This window comes from Cebus imitator, unplaced genomic scaffold (genome assembly GCF_001604975.1).
Source record: "Cebus imitator isolate Cc_AM_T3 unplaced genomic scaffold, Cebus_imitator-1.0 Scaffold208, whole genome shotgun sequence".
Classification (NCBI taxonomy): domain Eukaryota; kingdom Metazoa; phylum Chordata; class Mammalia; order Primates; family Cebidae; genus Cebus; species Cebus imitator.
Window position 1 is genome coordinate 1,063,528 of NW_016107523.1, and position 25,632 is coordinate 1,089,159.

At 35.3% G+C, this 25,632-nt stretch overlaps 1 protein-coding gene across 7 annotated transcripts in view; it reads left to right on the forward strand.

The window, feature by feature from the left end:
* Positions 1 to 25,632, forward strand: part of DMD (dystrophin) — a 2,133,401-nt gene that overhangs the window by 64,338 nt on the left and 2,043,431 nt on the right. Inside the window, exon 1 of one of the 7 annotated variants that reach the window (XM_037745682.1) lies at positions 23,108 to 23,383. The exons of the other annotated variants lie outside the window; for them this stretch is intronic. Within the exon in view, the coding sequence (XP_037601610.1) occupies positions 23,365 to 23,383 (19 nt within the window). The 5' untranslated portion in view covers positions 23,108 to 23,364. Of the gene's footprint in view, positions 1 to 23,107; positions 23,384 to 25,632 lie in introns of those variants that run through there. 7 annotated transcript variants of the gene reach the window in all.

The window sequence follows — 25,632 nt, forward strand, 5'->3', positions numbered from 1 at the left end:
TTGGGGGAAAGAACGTGTAGGTTTTCTGGTGAATTATAATAGCAATATGATTTCTGGAATGAAGCAACATTTCATGTTTGGAATGACCATAAAATGGCAATACACTTAACAGTAATACCCTTATCTGTGTTACATCAGTGCATCTTAACTGTTTTCTATATGTGAACTTAGCCTCTTGCCCACAGAGGATTACTAACTAGTATATTTCACATGTAAAAATCTCCATAGGGCTTCCACACACGTTAATACACATAGATACACAATAAAATGCAACATATCCTGAAGAAAATAAAATCACAGACTCCATGTGTGGCTCTCAACAACTTATTTTCCCTTTAGAAAAATAGGAAAGCTGGCCGGGCACAGTGGCTCTTGCTTGTAATCCCAGCATTTTGGGAGGCCAAGGCGGGCAGACCACCTGAGGTCATCAGGTCGAGACCAGCCTGGCCAACATGGTGAAACCCTGTCTCTACTAAAAATACAAAAAATTAGTCTGGCATGGTGGTGGGCACCTGTAATCCCAGCTACTTGGGAGGCTGAGGCAGGAGAATTACTTGAACCTAGGAGGCAGAGGTTGCAATGAACCAAGATCGGGCCATTGCACTCCAGCCTGGGTGACAGAGGGAGACTCTGTGGAATAATAATAATAGAAAAACTAATAACTATACAATCTCTTACATAAATGTTTAAGAATGCCGGATAATACTTAAAAATACCAAAATATAAAAATAAAACATACAAATGTAAAGACCATACAATCAGTAGTACAGCAAATCTATTTGATTACTTTTTTCAAAATTCTATTTTAATTTCTTTGCTAATTTTAAAGCATTGTACATAGTTAAAAGAAAATATTTTCAATTGGTTTTATTGTCTCATTTTATCTTCTAGAGATACTAGCTCATTTTAGGAAAATAAAAATAGTGAGAGAAAACTTTTAGCTTCTAATATGGATGATGTCCCATGCATGACACTTTGTTCTAGTTTTGATTATTTAATTATCACACACTATAGGGGAGTTCTTACCAATTCTTTTTTTCTTTAGAGATAATTCATTCTTTTATTTTTTAAACTGCCTTATCGGGGTATGATTGACATATAAACCAATTCTCTTTTATAGGCCATGAAATTGGAGTTGAGAAAAATTGAGTAACTTACCTAAGACTACAAGTAAGTGGCAGAGCTAGGATTTGACCCCAGACAGGCTTCATATTCAAGTTCATGGGCCATAAGCTGCTGAAAGCAGAGACAATGATTTGTATCCACAGTATTTAGGTATGTCTCATATCTAAATAAAATCTAGTCACTATTCAGATTTAATTGATATTTTGAATTACCTTTATATTTTTAAAAGAAGACACATTATAGAAATTTGATACTAAATGTAAGTATTCAATTCCTTTAGTTAAATTAAAGAAAAGCAAAAACAATACTCTGTATAAATACATTAGTGGAAAGCCAATTAGCAGCTGAATTATAAGGGATGTTTGGTGACACAAGTAAAAATGAAATGTATACATTTTGCCTTATACTTGCTGACTCCAGCATTTAGATATAACTTCTTCCAGAGGCTTGTCATACTTATAAGTTTCAGACAAGAAAAGCTTTGGGTTACCTAAAAGAGTGTAGCTAAAAATCAAACTCTGTACTCATCGAGAGGGACTTTGTTTATTCATTCAAAAATACAGGAACAGGGCTTTATCTTGGCCTATTCGAACTCTATGCCAGAGGGCAGTGTAATATAGCAAAGCATGTTGACCTCTTCTTATCACTGCCCTTGTTGACAACCTTGAGTTCTTAATAGTCTAGTATAGGCTGTTACAGTGGCTCACTTCTGTAATCCCAGCACTTTGGGAGGCTGAGGTGGGTGGATCACCTGAGGTCGGGAGTTCGAGACCAGCCTGACCAACACGGTGAAACCCCATCTATACTAAAAATACAAAATTGGCCAAGCATGATGGCATGTGCCTGTAATCCCAGCTACTTGAGAGGCTGAGACAGGAGAATCACTTGAACCTGGGAGGCAGAGGTTACGGTGAGCCGAGATTGTTCCATTGCACTCCAGCCTGGGTAACAAGAGCAAAGCTCCATCTAAAAAAAAAAAAAAAAGTCTGGTGTAAAGTTTTAAAATGTTGATATTTTATTCACAGATTTATGTGATATCCTAAACCTTTGCTTCAAAATAGTCTATTTATCTTTTGTGGTTTGCTTCAGGGTAAAAGTCCTCTTTTTTCCCCACTATCAGGACAGTAATTGGTGGGCTAATAAATTATGTTGTGTGATAGCGAACTAAAAGTGCTAAGGAAAATAATAGTAGGGTAAGGGAAATCAGGATATGAGGGCCTGGGAAAGAGCATAAAATAATGTGTCTTAATGAGTTGCACTGAGCAGGTTAAATTTGAACAAGACAAGAATCCAACTAGATAAAGGGAAGATAATTCCAGATTGAGGGAATGAGTAGAAAAAAGGCTCTCAGGTGAGAATAGCAATGAAGACTGTGACTATTGGCCAGGTGCAGTGGCTCACATCTGTAATATCAGCACTTTGGGAGGCCAAGGCAGGTGGATCACTTGAGGTCAGGAGTTCGAGACCAGCCTTGGCAACATGGCAAAACCCTGTTTCTATTAAACATACAAAGATTAGCCGGATGTGGTGGTGTACATCTGTAATCCCAACTACTCGAGAGGCTGAGGCAGGAGAATTGCTTGAACTGGGAAGGCGGAAGTTGCAGGGAGCTGATATCGCATCGTTGCACTTCAGCCTGGGCAACGGAGTAAGACTCCCTCTGAAAAAAAAAAAAAAAAAAAAAAAAATGAAGTAGGAAATCATAGAATTAAGAGAATTTGGTGGTCCAAATTAGAGACTGGCACATTTTAGTTTCTGGGCAGTAGAGAAAGAAAACAGAGATCTTTGCAAAACAATCTAAGAGAGGATTCCTTCAGTACTTTTCTAATATCCCTCTCCCAAAGGCCTGTTTATTCTTCAGCTAATTTTTACTGATAATGTAATTGAATTTTATAGAAAGAACACATCTCTTTATTTTATACTCGTATATCATCACATTATGTAGTATACAATTAGATTATTACAGGAGCCGGAATAGGAACAATCACAGTTGATTTTTAATAGGCTTATGCTATGCTCTGATTATCTATTGCTGAGTAACAATTTGTTACAAAACTTAATAGCTTAAAACCTCAGTCACTTTTTATATCTCAGGAATTTGTGGGTCATAAATTTGGGCATGGGTCAGCTGGGTGATTTTCCACTCCATGTGGTGTCAACGTGATCCCTAAATGATACTCAGCTGGCAGATGAGCTGATCAGCAGAAATCCAAGACAGCTGTACTCATATGTATGGCGCTTTGGTGGAGAAGACAGGGAGACTTGGGTCAACTGTATCTATTGACTCTAATACCTACATGTGGCCTCTTCAGCATGGTAAGCCCAGGATTGTTGAACTTCTTACATGGCAGCTCAGGGTTCTAGAGTGAATGATACAAAAGACAGAAAATATAAGTTTCTGGTATTTTAAGGCCTAACCCTGGAAACTAAAACAGCATCTCTTCTACTGCAGGGGTCCCCAACCCCCAGGCCACAGACTGATGCCTGTCTGTGGTCTATGAAGAACCAGGCTGCACAGCAGGAGGTGAGCGGGTGAGCCAGCAAAGCTTCATCTGCATTTACAGCCACTTCCCATCGCTGGCATTACTGCCTCAACCCTGCCTCCTGTCAGATCAGCAATGGCGTTAGAGTCTCATAGGAGCACAAACCCTATTGTGAAATGTACATGCGAGTGATCTAGATTGCACACTCCTTATGAGAATCTAATGCCTGATGATCTGTCACTGTCTTCCAGATGGGAACATCTAGTTGCAGGAAACAAAGCTCAGGGCTCCCACTGATTCTATGTTATGGTGAGTTGTATAATTATTTTATTATATAATACAATGTAATAATAATAATGGAAATAAAGGGCATAATAAGTGAAATATTCTCAAATTATCCTAAAACTATTCATCTCCCCTCCCCCACCCATCTCTGGGAAAATTGTCATCCATCAAACCCCAGTCTCTGGTGCCAAAAAGTTGGGGACCACTATTCTCCTGCATTCTATTAGAGCCGTCACAGAGCCCACATGAATTCAAGGGAGAAAACAAAGACTTTACCTCCCCAGTGAAGAAATGTCAAACAAAATTGCAGCTGTCTTTATCCCACCAAAGCGTACAGTTTATTTCTAACAGAGGGCAAATTTCTAGTTAAGATTTTTCAGCAGGCTATCTTGATCCATCAGTAAATCTAACAAAGGGAATGGAGAGCTTTGGTTAATCTAATGATTCAGTTAATTGGAGGTCTATTAAAATAGATTCTACTGTAATTCCATTCATTGTTTTTTATTTCACATTTTTCTCATTTTTTATTATTCATGGTGTTTTTGTCCAATGACCTTTCAAATCATGAAGATTTACTATATAAGGATGGACATCCATGCGAACATGGCATAATTATAAATGAATTTTCTTTAATATCTAGAAAACATTCTTGTTTGTTCTCTAACTTTTAAATAAAAGGCATCCCTTCTTTTATTTAATTTAACTATACTTTAAGGCTTTAAATTCCTGACTGATATGAAAAAGTCCAAAATTGGGATGCTCGTGTAGACTATTTACTGCAATAAATCATTGTGAAAAATATGGGCAGTCAAGTGCTGGAGATTCTATTTCTGTTTGAACCTAAAGAAATATCAACCATCTTCTCACTGGCTTTTTAGCACATCTGCTCCATTAAAACTATGGCAGGGAGGTGTATAAGCTTGAACTGATTGTCTCTTGGAGTTTACTGTGCTTCTTTCGAAACTTTATTTTTCAGTGAAGGCAATTGCTTCTTGAGCAGTACTGGTTATTCCACACCCACTAATTATCATCCAGCCATTTAGAGTTGAAATGGTAATCAAACCAATGAAAGCCCAAGATTAGCTGCATTCCTTCTTCATTTCTAGTAGAGAGATTCATCTGAATATCTATAAAGGATTTTGTGGTGCATTCTCTGACAGATGCAGTAAAAACAAATGCAACACAAACTTTAAAATACAGCTTTGAATTTTAGCTTGAATTTTAAGTTGAACATATTTCAAATTTTGCAATTTAATTATAGGAGTTAAAAATGATCTTAAAGGATCATTCTAGGTATAAATAGAATTTTTAGAGCTAGATTTTATTAAAGAAAAAATATATTGTAAGTGATAAAATTTATATATTTTGCCCTTAAGAAATTACTGACTGATGCTTCTACTAAAATTATTAAGATCTAAATAGATAATGATACTCGAGACCAATTCTCATTTAAGGAATGGCATGCTGTATGACAGGATGTGAGGTGTTAAGAGATAATTACATGCCTAGAAGGTGTGTTGAATCATATGACCAAAGGCCAAGAACATCTAGAGACCAAAATTCACAGTCATTTCAAATATTACTCCCTGGTGTGTGTTATTCTACTTAGAAAATTATGTTTTTGTTGTTTATAAATTTAGAGACTACAAAAATGCTTAAATTATTTTTTTCATCATTTCTTAAGATTTGCTTTGATATTTATTAGCCCAGTAAAATTTATTCAAAGCACAATTATAAACATCATTAGGGCTATTGAACAGGGGAATGTGTCAAATGCCATTCTGGACCTTCTTCGTGAACTACTTTGACTGCCAGCAGAATAAAATGCATGCAATGTATAAAATGAATGTAATGCTAAATCAAATAATCAAGTGTTTATTTTCATATATTTTGATACCCCTATACATTTAAAACAGCCCTCTTTTATTAGAAGTTCTGTATTTAAGATAAAATGCACATCCCTCTCATTTTTCCTGGTTCATATATGAGCCCACAGTATTTCACAGTAGCTATCCAGGGAAATAACAGACAAAAGAAAAGAGAGCAGGAAGAATATTTTAAGTTTTATTAATTTGTCTTCAACGAAATACTAACTCTGCAGTGCCCTCACCTTGATTTCTTACTTATTGAGGACTAAGCCTGTTTTTGTGGATTGAAATGATGTTAATTATCTGCGTCCCAAGGCTCATAGGGGCTGCAGTGAGCGCATCGCTCTACTAGTAACACAGTACTCAGGTGAGAGCTGGGAAACACGGGATGACTATGAAAGGCCTGACTTTGAATCCTAACTCCTACATTTTTTAACTTTGTAGTTCTACACGTTTCTTAAACCCAAGTGCCTCACTTTTTTTTTTTTTCATTTGCATCTGTAGGAAGATTATAATAGAACCTACCATCTCTGTTATAATGATTATGTGAGATAAAGCATGAAAAAATATAAGGCAGCTAACCCTGAGTTTGCTCTAAGTATTAGATATTTTATTATTAACTCGCTAATACAGTCAATTTACAAAAATTTAAAAATTATGATTTTTTTAAATGATGCGATTTACATAAAATTTTCAGAATAGTCTAATCAATACAGACAGAAAGATTACTAAGGTCTGAGGAGATGGAGAATTGAGAGTGATTTTTAATGAGTATGAGGTTTCTTTTTTGGGCTGATGAAAATGTTTTATATTAGAAAGTGGTGACAATTGGCCGAGCATGGTGGCTCACACCTGTAATCCCAGCGCTTTGGGAGGCCAAGGCTGGCGGATCACTTGAGGTCAGGAGTTGAAGACCAGCCTGGCCAACAGGGTGAAACCTTGTCTCTACTGAAAATTCAAAAATTAGCTGTGCAGCCAGGCATGGGGGCTCATGCCTGTAATCCCTGCACTTTGTGAGATCGAGGTGGTCAGATCACGGTGTCAGGAGATTGAGAGTATCCTCGCCAAGATGGTGAAACTCCATCTCTACTAAAAACACAAAAAAATTAGGTGGGCATGGTGGTGCACTTCTGTAGTCCTAGCTACTCAGGAGGCTGAGGCAGGAGAATCACTTGAACCCAGGAGGCAAAGGTTGCAGTGAGCTGAGATCATGCCACTGCACTCTAGCCTGGCAACAGAGCAAGACTCTGTCTCAAACAAACAAAAAAAAAAGTTAGCCATGTGTGGTGGCACGGGACTATAATCCTAGCTGAGTCAGGAGAATCGCTTGAACATGGGAGGCAGAGGTTGTAGTGAGCTGAGATTTCACCACTGCACTCCAGCCTGGAGGAGAAAACGAGACTTCGTCTCAAAAAAAAAAAAAAAAAAAAAAAAAAAAAAAAAAAAAAAAAAAAAAAAAAAAAAAATGAAGTAGGAAATCATAGAATTAAGAGAATTTGGTGGTCNAAGTGGTGACAGTTGCACAACTATGTGAATATACTATATATCACTGAATTTTGCACTTTAAAAGAGTGAATTTTATGGTGTGTGAGTTACTTATCAATAAAATGATTTAAAAAAAAAAATGAGAAGGATGAGAGACCAGTATATTTCAGAACAGCGCATTTAAAAATTTGTTTACAAAACACTAATTGTCTAGCATATTTTCTACTGGACATTACTGTTTATATATATTGTATTATATAAATACATTATATGACAACAACCATATCTGATAAATATTACCTTACGTTATAGATGATGAAACTCAACTTCAATGATGTAAGTGACTTATCTATTGTTGCGCAGTAATTAGATCTTGTATATAATTTCCTGCTCTCACAGAGCTTACATTTCTGAAAAAGGAATTCTATTTCTTGTGATACATAAACCAGAAAAGTATCAGATAAAAGTGTTGCATTGAGAACAACCTGAGTTGAGATAGTGAGTGATTGGGTGGTTATTCTAGCTTCAGTAGTAAGGAGAAGCTTTGCTGAAAAGGCATGTCAGCTGAGATACGACGGTCTAGAAGGAACCAGTCATATAAAGACTGAGGAAGAACCTTCCAGAAGGAAAGGAAGGAAAGAACAGCCAGTGCAAAGATACCAAATCGCCTATATTTTGTGTTTAGAAATGCTAGGGGTTATAGTTGGCAAGATAGCCTGGAAGGAGCCTTTCCAAGTTTTCTCATATATAAAATAAATAACTAGTGTGGAGGGTTTTTGTGAAGTTATAAAAATACACGAATAACACCTAGTATAGTACCTCACTCACGGTTGGTATATAAAAAACACTGAGATTCTATTAATTCCTCAATATATAGCTATTCTACTCAGGTCCTAGGGAAAAAAGAGCCTCAGTGAACATGTTTCAACTTGGTTAAGAGTTTGTTAACACATGAGCTGACACAATCATAAGCAGAGAAAATAGACAATAGATTGAAAGCCTTAACAATAGTAGTTGGAACTTCAGAAAAGCCCAGTCTTTCTTAATCTATGATAAAGGAAACGGTGGATTTTCCAGTGATATTTAAATTAAAGGGGACTTTCTAGATGATAGAGTAAGGTATGCAAAGATAGCGAGCATGTGCATCTATGGCTGGAGAGAAATTCAAAGATAAGATAGAATCATACTTTTGCTCTCTGTGAAAATTCTGATTTTCTTTCTATGGACTAAGGTCTTCCCTCTTCAATGATCTCAGTTGCATACACTATGAATCCATCAATCAAGCTACGGCATCCTCTATAATATATTTTGTTTTTCCTTCTTTTTAATTATTATGGGTACATAACAGTTGTACATATTTATGAAATGTGATATTTTGATACAGTCATACAATCTGTAATAATCAAATCAGGATAATTGGGATATTCATTACCTCAAACATTTATCATTTATTTTTGTTAGGAACATTCCAAGTTTACTCCTCCAGTTCATTTGAAATATACAATAAATTATTGTTGTTAACTATAATCACCCTACTGTGGTATAGAACACTAGATTTTATTCCTACTAGCTAACTGTATTTTTATACTCATTAAACAAGGCGCTCTTTATCACCTCCCCTCCACTACCCTTCCCCCAGCCTCTGGTAACTATAGTTCTACTTTCTACCTCCATGAGATCAATTTTTTAGCTCCCACATATGACTGAGAACATGCAATATTTGTCTTTCTAGGCTGTGTTTGCATTAGACAACCTCTTATTTCTAAAATTTGCTTAAATTATTTGAGTATTTAATCCTTCACATTACTGCCAAAAAAGCAAACCACAGTTGAAACTCAATTTTTTTGAATGTAAGCTGTGTGCAAAGGTAACAAAGAAGAATTCATTTAACAGAAAACAAATTGCTAGTATCTTCAGCATTTAGTTTAGATTCCAATCTTTGGATATCAGATTTTTCTCTGGTCTTCATATTTATTTGTTTTGGCATCAGATTGCATTTTCTTGCTTGGTTTAAAAAATACTGTATTTTGTTCCCTGTATTATCGGTGTTAATTTCCTCTGTTCTTATTCTTCAAATTATGCAGGGAAATGTGTACAAAGTTAGGAGGAGTTAATGGTACATAAAAGAAACTTTCTATTTATATCATTTGGTTAATTTTCCAACAGGCTGTATATAGATCATGGATATAGGCAAATACCAGATGCCACATAAAAGGAAAACATCCAAGACATTTTTTCTTTTATTAAAACCATCAACAATAAGGACTGTGACAATAGGGTTTGGGTTTATTATTGCCAAGGTTATCATCAGCTCTCTACCCTAAATAAGTGAATAAAATGATTTCTAGTTTTTGGACACTGTGTTATATTTTTCTCTAGCTATAGGAACATAATATAAAGCTACAGTCAAAAGAATACACTTAGAACTAATCTAAGTTTACATTTATTACTCATTTTCTAGAAGGATGACCTTATACTACCTATTTAACCTTCCAAAGACTCAATTATCTTATAAATAAAATGATTATAATAATAAATACTTCATAAGTTGCCATGAGAAAAGTATTAAGCACAGTTTCTGTGGTACCCAATACTGATAACAATGTAATCATCATCACAATCAGTACCTTTCTCCTTATAAAATTATAATGTTGATAATTTAAAAAATGTAATTCTAATATGCCAAAATTAAGTTCGTATTATGTTCTAGTTAATATATATATAAAGAAAAATGAAAATACATACAGCTGTTTAAAACTCACTAAATAAACATAGAAAACCATTTGTTTTGGTCTGTAAATCTAACCTTGCTGATTATGATAATAAAAATAATCACTGTTAGGTTATTTTCCTTGTGCTTAACTCCTATTTATGTACCCACTCTATTGATATTTAACAATATTTCATAACCGAATTACTTGGAAATGACTATTTCATTTCATGCGAGTGTTTCTAAAATTGTATTGAACATTTGACTCCACATTCATAAGACAGCTTGGAACCTCTAGCTCCTCCCTGCAACAATATTTATGAGTTGACAGACATAAAAGGCTATACTGTAGCATGCACAGAAGATGTGGAAAGATACCATTTAAATTACTGCCATAAATTTTTCTTTTTATGTTTCTTAGCATCATATTTATTGAAATGCATTAAATTAACTCAGACATCTAAGGATATAACATTTAATTTACAATAATCTTTATGGTTAACTTAATTCCATTAACCTTATCTTTGAAAGGCGTCAAATTAAGAAATACAGAGCCTGTCACTTTCATTTATTTGAGGGATGCTGTGAACTATTCAGATGATGGATCTTTGATTGAGGGAAGGAGGTGCCCAAGAATTAGTCAATTATGCAATTAGAAACCCCAAACCTTTCCTTTGGTATGTTTCACAAAAAATCTCTATTGCTGTGCTAGATTACACTGGATGATGAGTCACTACTTGAATAACTTAAGTTTTGACTATTCAAAGCAAAAATTGATTGGTTGGCATTTTCATCCATTTAAAAGCCTCGCCGGGCACAATGGCCCATACCTGTAATCCCAGTACTTTGGGAGACTGAGGTGGGTGAATCACCTGAGGTCAGGAGTCTGGAACTCCTGACTCCTCAGTTGATCCACCCGCCTCGGCCTGACCAACATGGTGAAACCCCATCTCTAGTAAATGTGAAACCCTGTCTCTGGGTTAATATACAAAATTAGCTGGGCATGGTGGCACATGCCTATAATCCCAGGTAATCGGGAGGCTGAGACAGGAGAATCGCTTGAACCCAGGAGGCGGAGGTTGCAGTGAGCTGATATTGCACCATTGCACTTCAGCCTGGGTGATAAAAGCGAAACTCCATCTCAAATAAAATAAAATAAAAGACTTAACTTTCATTTTCTGGCCACATTTTAGCTTGACATAAAGCTATCTTTAAGGATTACTTAGTCATTTCCATTTGAAATGTTTATGTTCTTGCTATAAAATGCGTGGACATGTGTGTGCAAATATATACACACAACAAGAAATGTTAGGTACTATTGCCGTATTGGGATCATTAAGAATTATATTTTCATGGCAAGTAAATTAATTTCCTTTGGTGTGAGTCACTTTTTTATAGTGTATGCATGGTTTAAAGGAAACTCACTGAACTGTTTTTTTGGATTCACTGCTTGGTTGTTTTACTACCCTAGAGAGCAATTAGGTGTATGTGGAGTGTGTTGAACCTATAAAATTTTACTTGCATGATGTCTGCAAAGAAAATGAAAGTAGTGTCATGCAATCCATGAAAATTCTAGTGAGTTTCTAGCTAGTCTCCTTAATAAAGTTTGCACAATTCAAACTCTCCAATCATACCGATGATCACTGAGACTCTTTATGACTTGTGGAAATCAAATATTTTAAATTTTTAATTGTCATATTATATGGCCAATTTCCATTTCTACTCTGTATTTATAGTACTTCTTTGCATTTTAAGTGAACAAGTCAACTCCTTTGGTCATACACAGCAAGGCATGTATTGGTGAGAGCAGCGAAAAATATGTCACTACTCATTTAAAACTTTTGACCAGTAAAGAGGTTACACTAAGAATACTGCTCAGGAGAATTGAGTCAAGTTTAGGCTACTAAAATTTGCTGAGCTCTGCAACCTAGGGACATATTCCTGACTCCAACAAGCCTTTTAAGAAATCATGCTGTTGGCCACGCCCAGTGGCGCACCCCCGTAATCCCAGCACTTTGGGAGGCCGAAGTGGGTGGATCACAAGGTCTAGAGATCAAGACCATCCTGGCCAACATGGTGAAACCCTGTCTCTACTAAAAATACAAAAATTGGCTGGGCATGGTGGCACGTGCCTGCAGTTCCAGCTACTCGGGAGGCTGAGGCAGGAAAATCAATCAAACCCAGGAGGCTGAGATTGCAGTGAGCTGAGGTGGCGCCACTGCACCCCAGCCTGGAGACTGAGCCAGACTCCGTCAAAAAAAAGAAAAAGAAGGAAAGAAAGCAAAAGAAATCATGCTGGCAAGCTCGCAATAGATAAATGAGAAAATGGATGAACACAACCATGTTACAAGAGGCAGTTATCAGATGCATGGACTGTGGAGCCAGGCTGATTGCTGAGTTTGAATCTCAATGCTGCTATTTACTGATGGTGAACTTAGGCAAGTTGCTTAACCTCTTTCTGCCTCTCTTAATTTTGGAAATTAGGATAATAACTACTTACTTACCTTTTAGGTTTGTTGAAAAGATTTATATCACTTAAAATGTATACAGCATGTAACAATTATTGAATGATACTTAACAATTATTATCTAAGGGAAAATATACTGATGATTTTGTATTATATATATAATATATATATACATATATATATATATATACACACGCACACACATATATATCAGAAACTTTAAATGGAGAAATTGCTAAAAATATAATAACTTAGTATAAATATACTCAATCGGTATGCCACGGCTAGTTTTTTGTTTGTTTATTTTTGCCAAGTTTCTTTAATTTCTGTTGGCCTTTTGGGGTCACTCCATTAACATCTGCAAGATAGCTTACCTATACAGGGGAAAGTGCCTGGTACCGGTACAGTACAATGGTGATATTAGGAAAATCTATTAAATGAAATCCTGGGTGTTTATCCCTATACTTGTATACATGTATGTTTCTCAGGGGCAGTGTTGTGTAAGTAAATGGATGAAAGTCATAGAGTGCTAAAGCTAAATGGAAACAAAATTATGTAGTCCAATTCCCTTGTTTTATAGATGAGAAAACTGAGAATCAGAAAATGGAGGGATTTGTTCAAGGTCATGGTTGTTATCATCTGAAATGAGGAAAATATCTAAATGTCTGCTTAAATCCTGAGATATGTTTAAGTTAGCGTCAAAAATATTCCATTTAAAATCGTAACATTTTCTTCCTCCTGAACATCTTTGTACTATTTAGAAAAACCTAGAAAGCATGCTGCAAAACTATCCCTTTTTCCCTTGTCAACCTCTAATTAGTACAAAAGAAAAAAACGTAAGCAAAATCTAGAAAGATGAATATTTTGAAAAAATCAGCAAAATGGAGATAGAGTGTTTAGGGAATAAGAAAAATAAAAGCAGACAGAAAGAAATAACAAATGCAAGGAGCAATATCCCTATTATTAATGCTGGCAAATTGTACTTATATCTCTTTTCAGTTATATAGCATGTTCTTGGGAAATAGCCTAAAGCACTGGGAATTAGGGATAGGAGAATGCTGTTACTGTGAGAATAGGAATTAACAAATGCCGGAGAAAGGCTTTGCTGTCAATGTAGTAGCTGAGTGATCAGGCCAAATCATTTCTGTCTGATGTTTCTTCCTGTCGAATAGGCAATAGTAGTATTTATTCTATCTAACTCAAGGGACATTAAAACAGTATTTGGTTAATGCATGTATAAATGGAGACAATATAGACAGATGTTTAAGAATACTTTGGTTAAAAGGGCACACCCAAAGCCAAATTTTCTGGGTTGGAAATCCAACTCTTTTTCTTTTTCTCTCAGTACTATACTGTAGGGCTCTCTTTTTATACACACTTTTTGATGGTCTCTTTTTTATACACTGACTCTCTTTTTTCCTTAGTTTCTTCATCTGGAAAATAGAGTTAATAATAGCTCCTACCTCATAGGATTGCTGAGATGAGAAAACTAATACATAAAAATCACTTAGACCAGTTCCTATCACATGGTAAGGAGAATCTCAACTATATTCATTGTGGTGATGTTTTGTAAGTAAACTTTTAATAGGAATGTAACATATCACATTTATTAATGTATAGGAATTAGAATTACTCACATTGATAAAGAGTCCTATCTAACATCATCTTCTGTTCCTTCATTATGTGTCTCTTCTTCCTCATATCTACACTTTTTCAGTCCTCTGTCTCTCTTAGTTCATTCCAAAAAAAAGTGTCATTTCTTTTTTGCCTCACTTGCTGAACGCATATTATTCATCAAGCAATTATTGAATGCTTACCGTATACAGGCGCTGTTAGAAAAAGGTCTAAGGCACAATATTTTGTGCTGAAATAGTTATTTACTCAGTGAAAGAAGGAGCTCATAAAAATAAAAAAAGAAATGCTATGATTACATGTAAGAACATAGTTCTTTCACTTGGGCTTCTTGGATGTAAAAGGAAGCTTTACCAAAAATGTTAAAATAATAATTGATGGTTGCAGTGCTACTAAACTACATCAAACTTTCTATTATCTCACATTTCACTTTTTAATTTTTCTGTTCCTAGTGAAACTAGAAGCTGAAACCTCGTTTTTACTCATTTCTCCTCTCTTATCCTCCCCCAACCAGTATAAAAAGAGAACATTTATGCTTAAGTGTGTCTGATGATGTGCTCTTAGTATCTCATTCTGTTACACTAATAGTTCTCATGCCAAGTTAAAGCAGTTGGAAATCATAGTACACCTTACCTAAGTGTGTTTTATTTATCTTGCTACACCCCATTTTATTGTAATCGTCTTGGGAGAGCCCCAAAAGATGACATTTGCCTGTTTCTATGAACTTTATGGGAGGAGGGAACCATCTCCCTCCATAACCAATTCCAAAAAATGATGAAGTTAAAAAGTATAGGAAAGATATTTTTATAGAGGTTCCTTTATGTGACAAATTTTAATATATGGATTTTTAAAACTTATATAATATATAATATATATACTAAACTCTTACATTTATATATATTAAAATTATACTACTTAAAATACCTCTGTAGAAATATCTTTTCTATACTTTTTAACCTCATCATACATGATGATGGTACTTCTTATTCCTAATTGTCTTAGTTCCTTTGAGCTGCTATAATAATTATATCATAGACTGTGTAATTTATAAACAACTAACATTTAGTGCTGCAGAACTGTTTCTGCAGGCCAGAAAACCCAGGATCAAGATGCTGGCAGATTTGGTGTCTGATAAGGTTTTTGTCTGCTTCACAGATGGTGCCTTCCTTCTTTACTCTCACATAATGGAAGGCAAACAAGTTCCCTTGGCCTCTTTTATAAGGTCACTAATCCCATTCGTGAAGGCTCTGCTTATATGGCCTAATCACCTTCTTAAAACTCTACCTCTTAATACTGTGGCATTGGGAATTAGGTTTCAACATATGAATTTTGGGGAGACGCAAATATTCAACCCATAGCACTAATGAAATACAGCATTTTGGTAGAGAAATGTCTACCATTTTACAGGCAGCTTGCGACTTGTGATGACAATACTTCTTTGATCTAGTACCCCAGCATTGTTCCATTAACTATCTATGCATCTTACCAATGTAATGTTCAGTAAATAGTTTGCATATTTTAAGAGAAATCTGTTTTGCATATTTTAAGAGAAATCTGTTTTTTTTTTTTTTGAGATGAGGTCTCACTCTGCCACCCAGGCTGAAGTGCATTTAATCACAGCTCTCTGCAGCCTTGCCCTCCCAGACCACAAGTGTGTGCCACCACGCCTGGTTGATTTTTAAAATAATTATTCGTAGACACAAGGTCTAACTATGTTGCTCAGGCTGGTCTTCAACTCCTGGGCTCAACCAATCCTCTGGCCTTGGCCTTCCAAAGTGCTGGGATTACAGGCATGAGCCACCAAACCCAGCCTGATTTTTTATAGTACAAAATAATATACACTCACTGCCAAAAGTAGACTACAGAAAAACACAATGAAGGTAATAGTTGCCCATAATTTTGCTATTCAGGAATAACCAATGTCACCTGTTTGGCAGAGACATTCCTATTGAGAAGTATATAATGATAGCTAACGATTTACTAGCTCTTAGTACGTATCCATGCTTCGATTACTTTATATGTTAAATATTATCCATTTATGCCTGAAAATTATTTTATTATATAAGTACTGTTATTAGACCATTTTAAAAATGAGAAAATTGGTTTAATAACAAGATGCATTAACTTGTTCAGGGCCACAATGCCATTATAAAATGGAGCCTGAATTCTAAACCAGGCATTCAGTCTCCAGAGGCCAAGTTTTTCACCACTAAGAATAATACATTTTAGTATTTTAACATACACATAGTTTTGGAAGATGTTTAATTTACCTAATATATCATATGGTTTTCCAACCTAGTTAAATATTTCATAAGAATATGACTTTCTATTGTCTGCCTATAAATATATTAATAGGATGTACCAGAATTGTTTTCATTTCTATTTCATGAATATTTAGTTTGCTTCTAATTTTTCACAATAGAAATGATCTAGCATATTTTATAAAATTTTTGAGCAGATGTACAATTATTTAGAGACTAGCATTTGTTTCAATAACATGTGTTGGGTATTAGTGGGGTATATATCAATGTGAAGCATGAAGTATATGTTTGCTTTGCAGTAACTGTGTTCCAGGAACAGTGCTAAGAAGCACGAGGGACTAGAAAGCTGTAAAAAAAAAAAAAGCCAGTCTTTCTATTTTTTAAAAATCTTATGATCAACTGGGGAGAGAACCCTGTTGAATAGTGTATTTCAGTAGAAGCCAGTTTACTATGTTGAGAAATGGAAGCCAGGTGATGAAGTTTGGACAATGGAGGAAACTGACTTATCAAGAGTTAAGGCTATAAGAATGAGGGTAGCTGATACGACGAAACTAGATTTTAAGAAGATATATGCGGTGGCAGCATTATAGACATATGGGGATTTAGAACATGACTATACCTGCTGAATTCGACTTATTTTATCATTTCTAGAAATTTTGTGATACTAAATACCATATATTATATGTTGTTCTTGTATAGAAGATGTAATACATGGGTGTGCCATTAAGCAAATGCTGATTTTAAGTGGAACAATTAGTTCTGTTGGTTTACAGTCCCAGTTATAAATTAATGGGCTTACCAAATAGTTGTTTCCAGGTCTTGGAAGTATTGAAGTGTGTGAAAAATATATTTATTTATTTTTAATTGACAAATAATAGTTGTAAATATATACCGGATACAACGTGATGTTTTTGATCTATGTATACATTGTAGAAAGAGTCATTCGAGCTGATTAGCATCTCTATCACCTCATTAGCTTATCATTTTTTGTAGTGAGAATATTAAAAATCTATTAGCAACTTTGAAATCTATAACACGTCGTTTTAAACTGTGGTCACTGTGAGGTTTCGAATGTTCTAGGAAATTTTCAGATAATCTCAGGGCCAAGTGTTAAGTAGAGCATTCCCTGAGACTGGATCTTCTGCAGTATGCCTGTGGACTTTTTTATTTTACTCTAAGCCCTTGTTGTTGTCTTCAGGGGTTACTGACTTGCATTTAATTGAAGACTGACTGAGTTAGAGATATACCTTCTATAGTTGATGGGTTTTGTTGCCAGAAATATTCTTTTGCTTATCAGTGGGGAAGGTTTTTGCTTCTACTGCTGGATTTAAAGGTGTCCCTCAAGATTCCATTACTCAGTTCATTGAAAAAAGCTTAAAGCTAACAGAGGGGAGTTCTTAGCTCCATTTGATGAAGGAGGCTGGGTAAAGTAATAGCTCCCAAGTTGGCTCAAATTCTTCCAGATGTTCATGTTTATATAAAAACAACATTTAGAGATATTCCTTGTTGTAAGATTTCTGTGCAAAATTTCCTTATATTGAATTCTAAAATGATTTTTGGTCATAAGTTACAAAAATTAACACTAATCACCTACAACAACCAACCAGATAGATTTTCATTCTGTTTGACTTTGAAAGCAAATACTCTTACGATATTGAGTGCGTGTTTTATTGTCTGATTTTTCTGCAAACTTGCTGTAACCCTATGGGAAAGACATGCAATCAAAAAAAAGAACACTATTCAAAAATAAATGGACCATGAAGAATTGTGCTTAAAATCATAAGTAGACAGACACACACTCACCACAGTGATGCAATTGCAGAAACTGGAAAAATGCTGCTGGCTGAAGAGCTGCAAAGAATTTAGCTTTTCATGAACTTAGTTACTGAAACAAAGTTCCTCCCTAGGAGAGAAGCCAAAATCAGCACAGTTTGAATAAAAGTACACCTTTCCAAAGTTACTGCAGAACAATTATGGCTAGGATCCTTTACTCTTATTGAGAAAGCTCTGTAACTTCTTATTTTAAATTGACTTACATTGAGCAATAATCCCTCCCTGCTTGCACTTTAAGGTACCCTATTGGATAATGTGTTTACAGGCTGGTCTCAGTTTTCTTTTTGTAATAGGAGATGGGTAGCTTACTGTTACTTAGAGACAAGTCCAGGAAACGCGATTTTCAAGATGGTCATTTTAAAAAACTGTGATTATTGGGAATAAGATGTCTAGAGATAAGATTTAATGGAATTACTTCCGATTAATTCAGCACATCACCAGGTTATTGAAGTTCTAGTTCTAAATCTGTGCATTCGAAGCCTACATAGTTCCCTGCTGCATTGTATATTGAGGTTTGTACTACCATATCTAGGTACTAGGTTTGGCTCCAACTCTCAACAGGAGCCTAGCCTCTCAGAACAATTATTGTAACCAGATCTTTGATGTCCCTACTCCTTTTTTTTTTTTTTAACCATCACTATTTCTTTAAGATCAAAGATATGGCAAACATATTACTAAAAGGAAAAAAATCCATCTTCAACGCCATTATGGTGTTTTTCACTTCAAAGACTTATTCTACATGCATCATTTGATTTAATTTCCTCTAAAGCCATGGGAAATATGAGTGATTATCACCTTGTTATTGTTATTGATAAATAGCAACTACTACTTATTTAGCACTAACTCTGTATCTGGAATTGTGTTAACAACCCTGTAGTGGAAACTAACGATAGCCTCAGGAGGCTGGCATTCATGTTATCCCCATTTTACAGATAATTTGTGAGATAAGTAACATAACATGCCAAGATTACACAACCAGTACATAGGAGACCTGGAATTCAAGCCCTAGTTAAACTGCTTTGACTTCAAGCCTGAGTGTTGACTCTCTATGGTATGTTGCCATGCTATTTTATAGATGGAAGGCCTGGTGATGCTAAAAGTTTAAATACATTGCCCTATGTCACAAAATTAGCTCTTAATGCCTTCCAACTGAAATGCCAAACATTTTTTATTATACTTTGTTGTCCTCAGGACTGCTACTAGCTTATATGGTACTCTTTGAAAATTAAACAAAGAGGGATCCTCCTCCCTTCCCAAACCCACAGAATAGCCAATTTTGAAAGAAAGCACACTTTTTTTTTTCAGTCTGACACTGCTTTATTCTGGGATCACATGGATGGCTGAGGGGAATGTGGGTATGATATTCAAGCACTTTTGTGCAAGATGCAATGCCCAGAGCCATAAGGAGTGAGTGACCCCAGTTGTGCTCATTTAAAGGAATAGCTGGACAATCCCAGATAATATTAAGGGAGATATCCAAAAGAGTTTCCTAGAAGTATGGGCTCTTAGGAGCTGTAAGGAAGTAAAATTTTGACCCCATTAATTACATTTCTAATATGATCTAACATCTTTCCTTCACTGCCAACAAACATGTTTAAGAAGATATAATCTGGCAGCAGTTAGGCTAAAACTCCCCTGAAGCCAAAATGTGTCACTTCTCAAAACCACCCTCATCTTCACAAGCCCTTTAAGAGGAGCTGAAGATTATTTATGAACTAGGTTTTAACTATAGGGTGATATATTGTGCTGCAGTAGTTACTGAGCTTAGGGATAATTTTGTCTATTCATTTCAGATTACCATTAGGTTCTTTTTCAAACTCAATTCCTTTTAATTATGCAGCTACCCTGGGCAAATATCGAATGTCTTACAGCGTCGATATGCTTTCCACTGAAATACTGATGAAGTAATAGATTAAACGCGCAACTAACAACAGGAATAAAAACCCACACACAGTTTAAGTATAAAATGAGTACACTGATACTAACAAAAGAGATTTTTAAAAAATCTGTAATTGGGGATGCGGTGGTTTGAGATCCTCATGATTTTTTAGCTTGGAGGATATCTTATCAAACCAAAGAACCCTGAGGACATGCATGAAAAGAAGCCCCTACTCACAGCTTTCTTGCCTGAATGGTGAGGTTGTCTTTAGGGCTTGGTCTGATTGGTTTGAAAGAACATGGTCTAGAAACTGGTTCTCAAACTGTTGGATAACAGAATCACCTGGGGGTCTACCTAAACATGCAAAGGCCTAAGTCCTATGGCTGCTTTAATGAACATAGGTCTCTGTGTTTATAATGAGCTCTTCACTTGGCTGTACATTAGAATTGCTTGAGTCTCATATCTAGAGACTCTGATTTCATTAATAGGAAGTGCATTTTGGACACTGGCTTTTTCCTTAAAGAAGTTCTTCAGGGGATTCTAAGATCAGCAAAGTTTGAGAACCACTGGTCTAGTGGCCTCGCTACCTGATGTGTTGTCCAAAGACCACCAACAGCAGCAGCCACAGCAGCACCAGGGAGCGTATTAGAAATGCAGAATCTCAGGTCCCACCTAAAATTACTGAATCAGAACCCACAGTTTATGAAGCTACCCAGGTGATGTATATGCCCCTTAACTCTCGAGACACGCTTGTTTAGGGAAACAGGTAGAGCTGGATTCTTAAGCATTTCTAGTTAGTTGGATGACTCAGAAAAACCTCTCTGAGCTCCAATCTCCCCACCTGTAAAATAAGTTTGAGAGATAACATTACCAATATTATAGTTTTGCTGAGAAGATTCTTGAATGCAATACCTGAAACTCTTAGTTTAATTCGCAGAACAGTGAAAATCTTCATTAAGTATGAAGTCTCTATTAGAAGAGAGTCCCCGTGAAACTTTTTTTGTATTCGTGACCCCAGAGCTAATGAGGCCAAGCCCCACCAATGATCGTCATCACAGGCATTGCTGTTTTTCTGATATTCATAAAAGTTCCTTTTAGGTATGAGGTGATGTTTATTAATTCAAAAGAACAAATGTTCCCAGATGCAAGTGTCTTCTACTAAAAAGATAAATCAATGGAAAGCAATCCTTAGCTACAGTATCCTTGAAGGTGCATTGTGGAATCTTGCATTGTTGCGAAAAAACTCCTCATCAGACAGTACTGTATACTCATACTGTGTTATCCTTAATTTTTCCCTTTAGATCTTCCTTTGTTATTTATTTCCTCCCTGACCAAGAGCTAATCTCTTTACCAAAAGTCAAATATGGGGTTCCTTTTTTCCTCCTCAGGCCAGAAACTTGTGTAATTACTTTTTTTAAATTTCTCTAACTTTGGCCCAAAGAAATATTTCTCATCATTCCTGTTTTGACCCCCATGAGCTAAGACACAGACCTTACTTGTTCAGAAAAGTTTCTATCTGATTGAAAGGGCATGACAATTCTTTCTTTATAGTATCATAGTTTACACATTTAAGAAATGCCTAAAGTACTACCACAGGAGAAATACCCTCAACTAATCTTTCTAAGCAGTATGACAATGAGTAATGATTACAGTTAATTAAGTTAGGCAACCTCCATTTCCATTCACTTAGCAGGCCTGCTAATTATATACTCATGCTGCTGTTTTTTTTTTTTTTTTTTTTAATTTTTCTGTAATTTGGATGCAGTACTTTTTGTAGACAAGGGAATACGGTACGATTAATGAGATTTTTCCCACCAACACCTCCTGTTCTCTCCAAATGAAATTTCCGCATCTGAAAATTGAGAGTAGAGAATGGAGAAAAAAAAAATCAGTCACATTTTAACTTACTGCCAGCACAGTACATGTTTATAATTGCCAAATATCTTATATTAAAGAAAACAAGACTAGTTTTGTTGTTGTTGTTGTTTGGAGCCTTGTAAAATTGTGACTTCTGTAAAAATGAAATAAATATAGAACTTGGCTTTTTAAAAATATCAGTAGCAATGATAATGACATTTCATATCGTATGCTTTTGGTTGCATTAAACAAACATGTATTGATCACATACTGTTTGCCTGGTACTGTATCTACTAAATTAAAAAAAAAAAAAAAAAAAGCAAACCCTAACTATTACTCTGGGTTTCTTTTATATGAACCGCAATCATTTTAACAATTTACTCTAGAGAAAACCAGGAACTTCAGCTCTACTTGTGTATATTGTTAATGAAGCCCTTGAAAAAATTTAGTTTATGTACTTTGATCAGATGAGGATTGACATACTTAAGAGTTTTATTTTTAATCTGAAAATCCACTTCAGTCTTATGCTCTGGGTAAACAGTCATTATTCAAGCCTGACACAATTCTGTTTTTTCAAGAAGCAGGATTCAAGGTTTAACTTCAAATACAGTTTTGAGTAAGTTATACAGATTATTTCTTTTATTTCTCTTTTATAAAAAAACCAGGGTTTAAATGGATGAAGTTTCATTTTTAATCTTCATTTGCTTTAAGAATTAACTTCTGCATTGTGGCTTACATGGAGTTTAAGATGGTTTCAGATTTTAAAATATATTTTTAAAGGTTTATCTGGAGGAAGATATTTGTATGTCAAGCACTTTTGGTTTTCCTAGGAAGTTCAAATGTGTTTTGAGCAGCACTGGGCGTTTTTAGAGTTATTTTCTGCTCTTAGCATCACACAGGTGCACAACTTTATAAGTCCAGTCTCCTCTTTATGCTTCCTTCTCTGCTTCTTCTTTTCCACTAAGCACCAGTTTGCATAAATGAGTGCCCTGTCGAGTTCACATGAATACTAGACAAAAATACAGGTGTCTTCAGAATAATCAGCTCCTCTAATTCTACTTTCCAGTTTATGCTTCAGACTCAGATAAATCCTATATAAAGCAGACGACACAGTTATTTCTAGAGGAACTGAGGTTACTGATTAGAAGGGAACGTAATCAGGTAGATTGAGCCTGTGAGGGAAGAAACCATTGCTGTAAGAGGGGAGTGTTTGCAAAATGCTGTCTGTGAAGCTGAATCTGTGAAGAACACCTCACTATTCACGGCAGCCGGAGTGGAAGAAACAGGTGCAAAAAGATTGTGTGTTTGCCTGCTTTTGTGGGGCTGGTCAGAGATTATGTGCCTGCTTTATCTGTGCTTGGCTATGACTCTACCTCCAGGTTTATCATATCCCATAGAATGTGTAAGAGAAAAGTACCAGCAGGGAAATCAGCAAAAAGCTTTCCTATGAAGGTGTAGCCAGCCTCCGCAGAATTTGAAATGTCTGAGGTCTCATCTGGTGAGTAAAAGCTGCAGATAAATTCAACAGCCATTCAGAAGAATGATAAATTCCACAAGCATTCAGAAGCATTCAGCTTCCCTAAAGGTGGCTCTTCTGGTCAATTTGCAACCCCTGGGATATATTTGGATTACTCCCAATCCATATGCCTTTTTTAAAAGTTAAATTGGGGCTTTTGTTGTGAGGAAGGGAAAAAGGGGTTTGATATCAATAAACTATAGGATAATACAAATCACTAAAATGAGAAGGAGCCCATATTCTACTTTTTGGGTTGTGGCTTTAATTAACTTTGTCTTCAGGTATCTAAAATGATTTCTAGTATGAAGAAAAGAAAACACGCAGATCTTAATCTATAAACGGATAATATTTCTACCTCAAATTAAATTTCTAAGATTGTAGACTACATTCATAAACTCATGAGAAAACTAATGAGAGGGATTTTTATATTAACAATAGAAAAACCTGTGTTATATATATATATATATGGGATATTTATACATATATGTACATATAAATATGTGTATGTGTATATATATACATATACACCCATACACATTTTAAAGAAGTTTTTAATCAAAGAAAAGGGAAATAACAAGGATCCTTGTGAATAGTAATTTAGACATGTTCAGACAAGCACAACTTAGGAAGCAAACAGGGCCAATTGTAAACAGTAATTCCAGGCTGCCCAATTATCTGAAATATCTCAGAATAATTTTAGAGGTTAAACATTTATTATTAAATGCTAGCTTCTAAATAAAATGAAGACGTATAGTGATTTATCAGGTTATTTTTTTAAATTGTAGAATATACTAAAATTCTAAATTAGCATGTATCCTTGTGCCAATATATACAATGTGTATATTCAAAGTATATTAATTTCTAAATTATGTAACTTTTATTAAAATCCCAAAGAGCTTCTGACTTCGACAAGTTTTTTCTATCATTAGGAAGACAGCTAGTTCTTTTTTTAGGGGGTGAGCTAAAAGAGTTCGGATAAACTCTACCTCTTTAAATTAAAAACGTATATTGAGAATAAAGTCAATCCGAAGTTAAAAGTCTATTTGGATCTCAAATTTCCCCATAACTTGATTTGTAAGAAAAGTTACCTTTTTGCAAGTCTTCTCTCTCATTTGGTCTGAACTAAGTGGTTGTCATTTCTCACTTACAGATTGCTTTTTACTAATCTCTTTATAAATATTTTTTTAAAAATTTATATGTGTATTTATTTATCAAATTGTCCTGGAAGTACAGAAGCCAGTTAATGGTTTATGAGTTCAAGCTGAGCTGAATATAGCTAAGCTCTGTCTTGCTTGACATTTCATCAAAAGCTGTGTTGATTTGCAATGTTTACCGACCTATTTATTGAACCTTCACAGCTTGAACTATGCCACCAAGCTTGCTGACATTGCTGAGATTATCTCTAAATGCACATACAAAGTAAAGCGGAAATAGAAAAATAAGTTAAAAACACTCATCAGTCTATTTATTAAATTATGCTTATAGAGTCCTTGATTTATGTATTTGTTTGATTGTTCTCCACAAAGCCCCATGACCTGATTTTTCTTTGATCTTCCCACACACTCTTGGAAGACAGACTAGAACAGTGGCTCTCACCCTTCCTTGAGTGGGCATCAGATTCACCTGGAGGGCTGGTTAAACCACAGCTTGCTGGATGCCACCCCCAGAGTTTCTGATTCAGTGCTTCTGAAGTGGGGCCTGAAACTTGGCTTTTTTGTGTTTTGTTTTGTTTTGAGAGGGAGTCTTGCTCTGTTGCCAGGCTGGAGTGCAGTGGCACAATCTCGGCTCACTGCAACCTCTGCCTCCTGGGTTCAAGCTATTCCACTGGAAACTAGGCATTTTAAACAGATTTTTTAGTAGATGCTGATGCTGCTAAATGACTAAGAACAGAAAATAAGTGATCTTAATACTACGAGCAGAAAATAATTGTTCTTAATATAGTTACCTGTGGTCTCTTTACGCATTGTTTAGTTTACCACTGAACAAGGAAATAACCACATGTCCTCACAAAATTGAAGCATATATTCTACTAAAGACAAATATATTAAAATATTGAATAAAATATTAAATACCTATATTAGGAAATTATATTCCTACTGAAACTAGCAGTAAAATTACTTAAAATACTTAGGAGTAAAATTACTGTTGACAAAAGTACACAGTTGTTCATTAGGTCTCGAATATGTAAAATGTCAATTTTTTTTTTTTTTTTTTTTTTTTTTTTTTTTTTT